A 12411-nucleotide genomic window follows, 5' to 3' on the forward strand; every position below is an offset into this window, starting at 1 on the left:
TACTATTAACCGGTTTATGTGTTTTTAACGAAATCTAACCAAGATTCCCCCACCGGTTAATTTATCGACGTCATAAGTCATAATTCACCAAGATTTCTTTCACCGTTTCGACAGGATGTTGAAGACCGCAAAGTTATATGTATATTGGCTGATGCACAACAAATCAATTTAGCTCGTTTTATAAAGTGAATCACATATAGAACGAATCGCCATTCTTCTAACCTGAATCCGATTAATACATTTTGATTGATTCCGCTTTATGAGATTATTGAGATACTATGTCTTTGTCTAGTCCTTTCCCATTTATTTCCTTCTTCTTTCTCTTCCATACTTATTTCTCTGACACTCGTATTTATTCTCACTATCAGTCTCAAAAATGACTTACTTTCTTCCTACTCTTCCTATCCTTACGTTACTCACACTTTCCATCCACTTTTGTCTTATTATTTCTTTCATTAGAAAGAACTTCGCAGAAGTTTAGTAAGCATGTGGTTAAAAATCGGCCACTTTATGCGGTACAATTTTGAAGTAAATAAGTATTGACCATGCTACATTAGATAATTCCATTATTATTAACAATTAAAGAGCCTTTATAATCGCCATACCAATTATAATATTAGTATGGATAATATGTTTATTTTCTCCGCGTGTACTAAATTTTGCATGGTGTAAAAATCTGTGATCGTTACATCATATATACTGTACCAATTTTTTATATGAAATTTTAGTGTCAATGACATGACATATTAACACACATTCTGAACTGAATTTGTCTTTAATAAATGCCTGTCGTATCGTAACTGAACGCAGCGGTTGCTGTCCGAGCAGTACTACAAGCAAAAAGCTGTTTCCCACTGACGTACAGTTTTTTGCTTGTAGGGTTTTCTGCAGGATCCCGTTTTCTGTAGTATGCGTGCAGTATCCCGCAAACAGAATGCTCGTGTAAACGTTACTATATTAGCACGTATGCTACTAAAACGGGAACCGTACCCGCAAAAAACTGGACGTCAGTCGGAAACAGCTCTAAGACGTGTGGTTTCTATTATAAACCGGAGATCGGTTCGTACAAATAAATTTCCCCAGGTTGCTTTTCAGTGATGGAAAACATCATGAGGAATGTTGCATACCTAGCAAAAAAAAACAAAGGTTCGTAAAGTCCTCAAACCACATTGGGCTAGCATATGAGCCCAAACCCTCTTGTAGAACAGGAGGCCTGTGCCCAGCAGTGGGACGTATATAGGCTGATGATTTGTAGCGATATAACGTAGAGATGGTTATGGTCGGGCGACGAGGACGGCGCGGGTCGCGGCAAGGTTACAGTTTCCGCGTCATCGCACCTTGTGGTAGCTACTAACTACTGAACGCGCCTATTCCCATTACTTACTCCGGCAGACCAGCATAACGTAATGCACAGACTATGTATCTCCTTGTAAATTATGGAACAGACTTATACTGGTTCTCTTGAGCCGCATTGCTCGTGATGTGGTTGGCATGACACGCCTGTAAACGATACTATTGTGTTTATCTACTCGCCGTGATACTATGACGATTGCTGATACGATTAGTTACGTTTACACTTGGATTTGTGTGTTTGTGTATTTTGGTTATTCAGTCAGCACGAAATGTAATTGAACCCGAATTCACGCTATAATAAAAAAATGTTAGAATCAAATATATTCGTCTGGTTTACCTATAAATTTTCTCCACATCTTCATCCATTTTTTTTTTGTCACAGCAAATGTAATTACTAACCTAACATACCCAATACTTGACCTACACGTCTCTATTATAAGTTGGTGTACCTATGGAATCTTTTACAAGCATGTCAATCGAATTGAGAATGGAGGATCCAATTTATCAGATTTATCTATCTAATACCTACCTTTAAACGAGCAATTTTTGTTTATTATTTATATGTATATTTATTTCGGGGATCTCGGAAACGGCTCTAACGATTTCGATGAAATTTGCTATATGGGGTTTTCGGGGGCGATAAATTTTATCGATCTATTAGCTAAGTCTTATCTCTGGGAAAACGCGCATTTTTGAGTTTTTATATGTTTTCCCCAGATGTTATGTGATGTGATGTGTCTCCCAGATATTTAGAATTTAAATGTTGTCAAGCTTAGTCAATGAGTTTGTTTCACTTTACAGTTTTAAATTCCGTTTCTAATATACACGATGATTTTTAATCGGTGATCAGGAGAATTTTTTTCTAACTCAGTAATTGATGTAGATCACGTTGAAGTCGTAATTACATGGAAACAAACTTGTTTTTTTTATCATAATTTTTATTTTGAGATTAATTTTATCCTAATATCCTTGTCACTCTACTAATCGGTATCTATGAGTTATAGTCCCTTTACAAACTTAATGGCAATTGATAATTTATGAGTAATAACTTGTCATTGTCATATGAATAAACAAAGTCATAGATCCGTCAAATTTCCCGCCATATCGATGGCACTTGACGCATCGTAGTTACTTCATGTAGGATAACCATGTATTTAGTGGTTATTAGTTTTAATTATGCTTTAACTTTTAATTCATTAACCAATGAGATAATTGCGTGAGACCTAGCCTAATAAGTTTAATTTGGGCTAGATATTAATATTTTTCTACTCCTGATCACCGATTAAAAATCATCGTGTATATATTCTATTTTTTTTCAACACATATTTACGATGTGCTAACTCGTCAGAGATAACAGACACGTGGTCAGAATGAAGGTTAAAAATGTAATGCGATTCCATGCGGACAACCAGTAAAGTTATAAATAATTTAGTCCGTCAGTTCGCTAATATACACGTCACATCTCAATGAGCCTTTGATTCTCTTCCGCCTCCGTCGGTTGTACATCCGCAGACATATATCTCAATAGATGCCGCATCTACCGCTTCCTCTTCTTGTACCTACTGTGGCGTGGCGGTAGTCGATTATTACTATTATGCTTGCGCGCGTTTTCGCATTTTGTATAGCTTTCTATAGCATTTTTTTATCGATTCAGTTTTTTCTTTGAGTTCTGACACTGAGTACAAATTTTATTATTATTTGGAGCCTTACGTGTCCCACTGCTGGGCAAAGGCCTCCCCCAATTTCTCCACAGATCTCATTCCAAGGCTGTGTCTGGCCACTCCTTTAGAAATAATTTAGGTAAATTAAAATACTCACAGAAAGAGTCGTCTAGTACCCATAACACAAGTCTTATTGAGCTTACTGTAGGACTAGGTCGATTTGTGTAAGATTGTCCTATAATATTTATTTATTATTTATTCCAAAAGAGCTATTACATATAAAACATTTTTTTATTAATATCGTAAAATCAATACAATGATATGAATATATTATTTTTGACACACGGAGTCTACCAATATGTCTGTGGCAAAGGCTATTTTACAATTGAATTCGCTGAAGCAGTAATCTCGACTTGTTTTATACTCTTCGCCATTGTAATTGACAGTTCCGCCGTATAATGCAATTATAACTGCCGATAAATAAGACGAAAATGTTTTATTTATATAAATAACTTGTTTTGCAACATAGAAGTTGTCAATGATTTGTAGTATGTAACTAATGTGACTATAAATGTTACAAAACAAAAATTAATTGGCAGAATGATTCAATAATCATTTACTTAAGAAGCTTCTCGTGAGGCTTTTAAGGCCCGTTGGGCTATTTTGAATATTTGATTTACACAATATGACACATCAGTGTAAATTATTAACAAAACTTACAATTATCATATCATAGTACAAAATAAGATTTCGTATGTAACGAACGCCGCGTTGCCTGCGAAAAATGCTAGCGTCTGAAGTTTGTGTGTTTTTTTAATTTTATACATTATCGGATAACTTCTAGAATGACTGTTAAGGTTTCAGAAACAGTTATCTTCAACTTCTATTTTATCTTATTACGACGTTACTCGTATATTGAGGGGTTTTCTTGTTATCAGTTATCGTTATAAAATCAAGGCGTAAACCGAGATTATCTAAACGTTAAAAACTGAACTAATTTTTTATCAAGCAGAAACGTCTGCGAGTGATAACTATTTTATATATTAAAGGAAAAATGGAAAACTTAACACCTCCGGCAAGACTCGAACTTGCGATTCGCAGCACGGGTGCTATCATAGCAGAAGACAGCGGACCAGAGTAGGGATATGATGGTCGTACACATTTACGTCATTTCATTTCATTTTCATTTCATTTTTCATTCATTTTTCATAACACGCCTGCTGTTTCCGACAATTAAATTATATCGATACTACTTTTAGCTTCGCTTAGCATGTGAATCGAACCGCGGAATATGAACTAGAACAGCATGTTTGACAAGAGGCGTGGCGGGTCGAGTTTAACATACATAATTAAACAAATATGCTCATTCCACATAGCCTAGTGTTAGTTGTGTATAAACAATGCTCGGAACAGGGTCGCAGACGTTTCGCGAGGTGAGTGACCCCGGTATCATGTCGATCATTCCGGTTAGGAATTATCAGCGCCCGCGCAGTGCAGGGCTGTCACTTGGAAAGTTTTTGCTCTATTTTGATCAGTGCTGGAGATTGGAGATCCAGTGATATTCGTGCATGTGATGGTCAGCGGAAAAGAATTAATTTTACTGTTTCTTAAATTAAAGACATACTACAAGTTTACCACAAAAAATGTACGTTAACATGATGCTACTAATTAATAGCCTATCTGGTCACGACCTCAACCTAACAGGAACCGACATGCAAGTATGTAGATAGTTAAAAAAATTGTATTCTCATTAAAATTTAACTCAATATTGCCTATATTTAGTCTATTACATTAGCCCATTAAAATAATGTAATCAAACCAAACCACGTAACTCAGTTATTCCGTCAATGAGATAAAACATTTTTTATAAGGTGCAGCAGGACAATTTCGACTGCGGGATCATTTCAACTAATTGAAATATCTTCCATGTCTTACATTATTAACTTGAGTCACACACAACACATGTTTTTCGCTATCTGGACATATATGGCACTCTAGTTAATAATGGAAGAAGATATTTCGATTAGTTGAAATTATCCCTATAAATTGGCCCGCTGCACCTTATATGCAGATTTATATTATTGGCTGAGCTATTAACCGCACGACATGGTATATTTGTTTACATTCTTTTTAAGGTCCTAAATGTCCTAATGGAATAAATTATAAGCCCAAAATGATTACTTAATTCTGATAGAATGAATATTACAAATTCTTCTAGTTTCTTTGATTAATTAATTAACAATGATATAGTTAACAAGTGCGAACCCTAAGCCCCACGTGACCGCGACGCGACCGTTGCCGCCACAACTAGAGCGTCAAACTGATTTTTCACACCGATTTACTCATGTAACGACAACGGTAACTAAACGTTAGATCACACTAGTGATTAACTGATTGCTGTAATTTATTAAATTTCCGCGACTGTTTCGCCCATTGTTAAAATGTCAACGCAAAGGTCAAGCGCGTATCGGCTTGTGAAGTAGGTCACGAATTCAAGTCATCGGCTCACGTCTCGTTAATTCTGTCCTAAATCGGGATGGAATTTCAAATACCGGCTAGATATAAGATAGGTACCGTTTTGTGGCTTATTTTGAAACCCTAGAACTATTTGTGTCTATGATAATCATATGGTTTAAGTATGATTAATTATACAATTGCAATGCGCTGAATTAAATGTTTTATAGCCGGTCAAACAAGTTTGTCAGTAGAAAAAGGCGCAAAATACAAATTTTCTATGGGACGATTCGCGCCTACATTTTTAAATTTGCCGCTCTTTCCTATTGACGGAAATAGCTTGACAGAGTATATGTAAGTTTTTGCTATCCAACGAATATGCTTAAGTTTTGAAGCTTATCTAAGTTTTACATCGTAAATAGCCTTAGGGAATCTAAATAGACAAGCCATAGTATCGTCTTATTGATAATAAATCTACAACCAGTTTTGCCTAGCAACAATTCACTTCCTAGTTATTCAGGGTGTTCATTGAGTAGTTTTTCTTTGGCTAGGTTTACAGATGTAGCCTTGACGCAACGACCCGAGGACCTCCAAATTACACATAACAGCGTGGCTGAGTGGGACAAAAACTCGCAAGGTCTTGGGCGGAGCTCTTCCTTGTGTAACCGAATTGTGATTCATTTTAATTGTGGATTCGCGAAATCTTGACGACAATGACGGCCGAACACGGTCATACAAGGCAGAGCTCTGCGGTTGTTGAAAAGTGGTGGAAAATATTAAATCAACATTTCTTTGTAGAACAAATATACAAGATGTATTATCCTCAATTACACTTTACAATTGTTATCTGGCAATTATAATTCGCGGTCCAATTCTGGGTCGACTGGTAATGTTGTTGCCTAGCGACCCTTGTTACTAGTCGACCCAGAAACATGCATGTAATTGTAATTTTACAATGTCAATTTGCTTTATATTTCTGGCCCGAAATATGAAGACTTGAAGAGGTAAACGAAGAAAACAAATGACAGTACCAGATGACATGTTGGTTAGTCCACATACATAGTTTATTCGACTCTTGTTTTGACTATATGCAGAAATAAGTTATTTTCGTAAATTTTTATTTGACCTCGTCAAAATACACAACAGCTGTTCTTAAAGTATGTAGTAGGTATTTAAACATTTTATGACGCATCACATACACTACAAAGATGCATAAATTAATATGTTTAAAGTGTAATTGTTCAAATGACTTTCCACCACTTTCAATAACTATAAAGCCACGCTGATCTTTCAACTTCGTACTGATAAAATTAACTTTGATATTGAAAGATATTAATCGTCTATTGACGTAATTGAAACTTTAATCTTTATGGTAACCTCACTAATAATATTTTATATATAAATTAATTGCTTCAAGATCAGAGTGGCGAGATAATTATTTACTATGTTAGTTCAGATAGTATATGAGCATGTAAGGACAGCGTAAAATCGTTATTTATACAAAATAGTATAACTTGTTTATTAAATTTCGGTTACATCAAGGTGCTTAAGGAAATTGCGATAATACCAGAAAAAAACAGCTCTTAATATAATCAATCATTGTGCAGTCAATTCATGGAACATTGATTCAAATATAAAGAAATAATAGTATACCGCTACGAAAGAAAACTTCATTTTCTTTTTCGTTCTGAATAAGTTACCGCAAAGCACGCTTTACTAAATGAGTAATTAGATATTAATATTTTTTTTACGATTGTTCCTTACATGCTATTATTATAATAACCACAGTATGAGGAAGCAAATGCAATCAATACACGTCACCGTTGACTGAATCAACTACTATTATCTTCCGATGATCGCACGGCCATCGCAATACCTAATTTGTTATGGGTATACAAAGTTGTCTGAAACGTTTATCTAAAAATAGAACTTCAGGTTAATTTATTTTTCTGCCTTTTACTGCAATTGTCTAAAGTAAGAATTTGAACGGCAATTTTTTACAGCATTATGATTTGGCATTATGTATTCATTCAATAGGCCGTTCCACAGAGGCCTTTGCGGGGCGGCAGATTATGTCATACAATACCGTTGTAGTATATTTTGCTTGTACAAAGATTTAATGAGGTCAAAAACCCAGAATATACTAGTTCCAACCCGGAATCAAAATTAACAAAAACCTCCGATTTTTGACGTGACTTGTTTTCAAACGATTGCAGCGCCATTCATTAGTTGTATTTCAAAATTTAAGTTAAATATAACTAAAGTAATTAAACGGTTCATATTATTTATATTAATGTAAGTGCAAGATATTATTGCAAGTGACTGTACCTAATACCTAATCTAAAGTGCTTCCTGTAAATAATACCAATAGCCTGATCGTGTTGCACTTTCATGAGATAGAAAGGGAAGCGGTAGTTAAACTGTGGTGATTATAACAAACTCGGGTTATTTACAGCTTGTTTTATTAGTATGAAAGCACTGTACACAGACAAATATCTAAATACCCGTCATTTGTGCGACAACCAAGCGAGTTTCCCAGGTATGAGATTACTGTGACATTATATCCACTACATCTCAGTTGCATCTCGATCTATGGAATAACTACAATATTAATTTTTATACTACAATTATTTATTTATGAATACGACGAAATCCAGCAACTTCAATCGATAGATTGAACTTTAGCAATACAGAGCCAATTACAGTGAATAAGAAATAAGATAATAGAGGCAATTAGAAATTATAAAATCATTCAAAGACACGCATTACTTTCGGGACCACTTAGATACTTGTCTGTACAACAGTTTACGCTAACATTAGTCACTAAGCCCTTCGTCTCCGGACGTCATACGCTGCTTAGGTACTGCATAACATACTGTGTAGCTACGCAGGGTATGGCGCGTATCGAAGACCAAGGTATCAGTGGCGGAGCGTCCATAGAACTCGCATAGATTCCCATCGGCTTGTCTGATATTCAGGCTCTTGGGCAATTTTTTTTTAACTTATGAAGTAAAGGAAGGGCAAGTCAGCCACGGCTTGCCTACGAACAATCTAGACGCGCCACCACTGCAAGGTATTCAGAAGTTTCAAGACACTTACCATCGCAGGTGGCGGCCATGAACTTGCCATTGGCTGAGAAGTCGACGTGGAGGACGGTGCCCGGGTGGCCCTTGAGGTTCTTCAGCAACCACGGGTGGCTGAACTCGTGCTTGCCGCTCCATGACGCCAGTTTCTTGCTCTTCCTGTTTGAGGGGCGTTCCGCTGTTGTGGATTTGGTTTCTTGTTTCTCGGGAGCTCCTGAAATTAATTGTTAGAATTTTAGTCAGTAATTTAAAAAATATATTACCTTGAAAAGTTGGTTAAAAAAGTTCGCAGTTTCATTTGACGAACTAGGCAAATCATTTTTGTATAGATATCAGTTTTGTAGAGACAAAACTGATAGTTTTACGTTTTTAGGTCGTCGTCAAAGAATCAATGACCGTACCTTACCAATGTACTCTTTACATGTCGACCCAGATATGTACGACTATTTGTCATGAGGAGCTTGCGTCGAAACGGTATATTTTCGAACATTACAAATTTCTACTCCACCATTTTCGTTTTTACAGTCGTCATATAGAATTTCATATAAACTAATTTTAGCCTGTTTCTGACAGGCCCTAGACATTAATAAACACTCAGTTTATAAACAGAAGGAAATAAAATATCACATACAGATACGCATAAAAAACATAAGTACGACTAGTACGAGTAACATGGTTTGCGCACAGCCAAGTAAAAATTTGTAAGCCACATTTGCTGCGGCTTACCCTTGGACATGTTTGCGATTAAGCTGATGCCTTCAAGATTAAAGTCCGTCATACACTAAACACATTTAACACTGTCACGCGTTGGATTAAATGAATAATCCAGCGGTTTAAGTACACAATGTGCTTATGCATGTGACACTAGAGAAAAGGAAAATAATAAAGACTAGCACTTGGCCACCCTTATGTTTAGATTCAATGCAAACTTGCGTTTACCATAGTTGTACAGTCCGCATCAATTAGATAGGTCAAATAGCCGAATATATCGGTAGTATCGGTACACTACTTTAGTTTCGATGGTAACAAACGTGTATACGATATATTTCCGTCACAGTACCTAACTATTTGATGCTGACTGTAGATGGCAACACTAACACTATTAGAGCGCTAATAGGTAATAAAATAAGGGCTTGATTTTTTCTTAGCATCTATCGGTATTTATTTTAACCATCTGTATCTCATATAGATTACTAGCTAGATAGAGTTATGGTCTGAAGCAGTCGACAGAGCATCTTACAAAATCGGTTCGAAACTTTCCTCGGCGAGTGATGACTCCATCTACAACTATAACGTGGAACGCGTTTTTGTGTGGCGATAGATGGTCTAGACAATTTATTTGTCTCTTGTGTCACTAAGGCAACAGAAGCGGCTGAGAATCCAGGAAGTCACGCTCGTGGCCAAGCATAATGAAATAATGTCGGCGTGGGACATTGTTTAACAATTAGATTAGCAAGATGTTAAACCGAACTGTTGTAGGTGTCATGTCAAGTCAGCAGGTTTGATCCATAGTTTTAAGGCTCTATTCATCACTTGAGTCTTTATTCTTAATATCTAACATTAAAAAACTACTTCGTAAATAAAAACTCGGACCCGATTAAGTACCGGTGTAGCGTAATTCTTATAATTTGTAAAGATGAAAAGAGGTACTTACGTAAGATTCCTATGATTTTGCATTACATTAACACCAACCGCGAGTCCTAAATTAAAACTATCCTGTAGGCTTAAATTAACTGAAAATTTACTCAGTTTCGTTCTCAATTCTGCCTCGCATAGGTTACAAAAAAATTAAAAAGTATCATATATTTAAAAAAAAATAGCTTATTTACCTACGCCTTCCTGACCTGCGTTAACAGATGATGATCTACAGAAACATTAGGTGCAAAAATAGATCTACGCGTACGTCGGAAATAAGATTACATTAACACAATATAGGTACATATGTATAGTAATTTATATAGGTATTATGTAAATAACTGTCAAGTGGTCAAATTGATCATATATGTAAACAGGGAGAAAAGGTGTGCAAATTAAATGTTTTGAACTTACTCGAACACAACTCAAAAATAACTTACACCGAGCTTATTAGGTATTACCACAGAACACCGCCTCTAGAAACCTAATATTGGCCATTTTGTTCCCGACGCAAATCACCAAACTGTGAGGTGCGGGAGGGGTGCTCACGGCGTTGCGATTGGTCGTTTTAAACATGGCGCGCTGACACGTGTAAATGTAGGGATGGGACATGTTCATTACAGGTAGTGGGTACTGCTACTGCTACCAGTGACATCGAAATTTATTGTGGTAAAATTGTTACCAATTTAGTATACTTAGAGTAAACTTACTTAATAATTATACTTATTGATTAATTGAATATTTCATTAAGTAATTTAACAATGTACCTGAAATTTTTACTTAACATATTAGGGCATTTCTGTTTAAAGTACCCAGAACTTGAATTTTAAAGTTTAGAATTTTTATATTATTTCCACTCAGAATCGCAATCTCTTTCGATACGAGAAAAAAGTGTCGCCAAAATCTCATACAATTATTTTCTTTTGTCCGTTTTATTAAGGTCATAGAAGGTTGTATTGAAAACATATTCAAATGGACCAATAACATATGCCTATTACAAATCAACTCCGAGTTCTCTCGCACTTCTTTGAAGTTCATCATCAGGTCCATCTCGTGACTCGTGACATGAGACCTAACTGCTCACCTAGAGGATTCTAAAAAACACATACAACATATGTCTATCACAAACCAACACCGAGTTCCCTCGAACTTCTTTGAAGTTCATCATCAGGTCCATCTCGTGACATGAGACCTAACTGCTCACCTAGAGGATTCTAAAAAACCCATACAACATATGTCTATCACAAACCAACACCGAGTTCCCTCGAACTTCTTTGAAGTTCATCATCAGGTCCATCTCGTGACATGAGACCTAACTGCTCACCTAGAGGATTCTAAATAACCCATACACCATATGTCTATCACAAACCAACACCGAGTTCCCTCGCACTTCTTTGAAGTTCATCATCAGGTCCATCTCGTGACATGAGACCTAACTGCTCACTTAGAGGATTCTAAAAAACCCATACAACATATGTCTATCACAAACCAACACCCAGTTCCCTCGACCTTCTTTGAAGTTCATCATCAGGTCCATCTCGTGACATGAGACCTAACTGCTCACCTAGAGGATTCTAAAAAACCGATACAACATATGTCTATCACAAACCAACACCGAGTTCCCTCGAACTTCTTTGAAGTTCATCATCAGGTCCATCTCGTGACATGCGGCCTAACTGCTCCGCTGGCCTAGAGGATTCTAAAAAAACTTACACAAAATGTTACCTATATATTATGTCTAAAATGGTACAATACGGTATGACGAAGCACGAAGTTTCCGCAACTGAAAAACCATCATCGTCACATCACTAGTCGAAAGGGAAAGGGATAGCGCATTGCATTTTCAAGTTGACGAAAAGGGACGGACATACTTCGCCTCTGCTTACTGACCAGTATAAAATGAACCCCGCGGACAAGAAACATTATTCAATGAAAGAATGAATTTCGCTTTCCTGTGGGATGTTATTCCATCTGTTTTGTAAGTAGAAGTCTTAGATGACTTGCCACACCATTTTACGCTACAATATCCCATGATTTCCCAATGAATTCAATAGTTTTCGATTTATTTTCTTAGACTCGTGCACACTGCTAACAGGTCGTAACCTTGGGCGCAACTGATCGGAGCGGCGCGCGAACAATCTTATATTTGACCTATACACCATACGGGCGGTGACCGCGAGTCGTCCTATAAGCTCGGTCTATAGGGGTTGGTCTGTGGGTATTAC

At 36.5% G+C, this 12411-nt stretch overlaps 1 protein-coding gene across 2 annotated transcripts in view; it reads right to left on the reverse strand.

The window, feature by feature from the left end:
- The window catches only part of LOC134796030 (transducin beta-like protein 2), a 93548-nt gene that overhangs the window by 72417 nt on the left and 8720 nt on the right, over positions 1-12411 (reverse strand). For both annotated transcript variants that reach the window (XM_063767946.1, XM_063767945.1), the window contains exon 2: positions 8568-8765. In XM_063767946.1, coding sequence (XP_063624016.1) covers positions 8568-8765 — 198 coding nt within the window. The remainder of the gene's footprint in view (positions 1-8567; positions 8766-12411) is intronic.

This window comes from Cydia splendana, chromosome 13 (assembly GCF_910591565.1).
Source record: "Cydia splendana chromosome 13, ilCydSple1.2, whole genome shotgun sequence".
NCBI lineage: Eukaryota > Metazoa > Arthropoda > Insecta > Lepidoptera > Tortricidae > Cydia > Cydia splendana.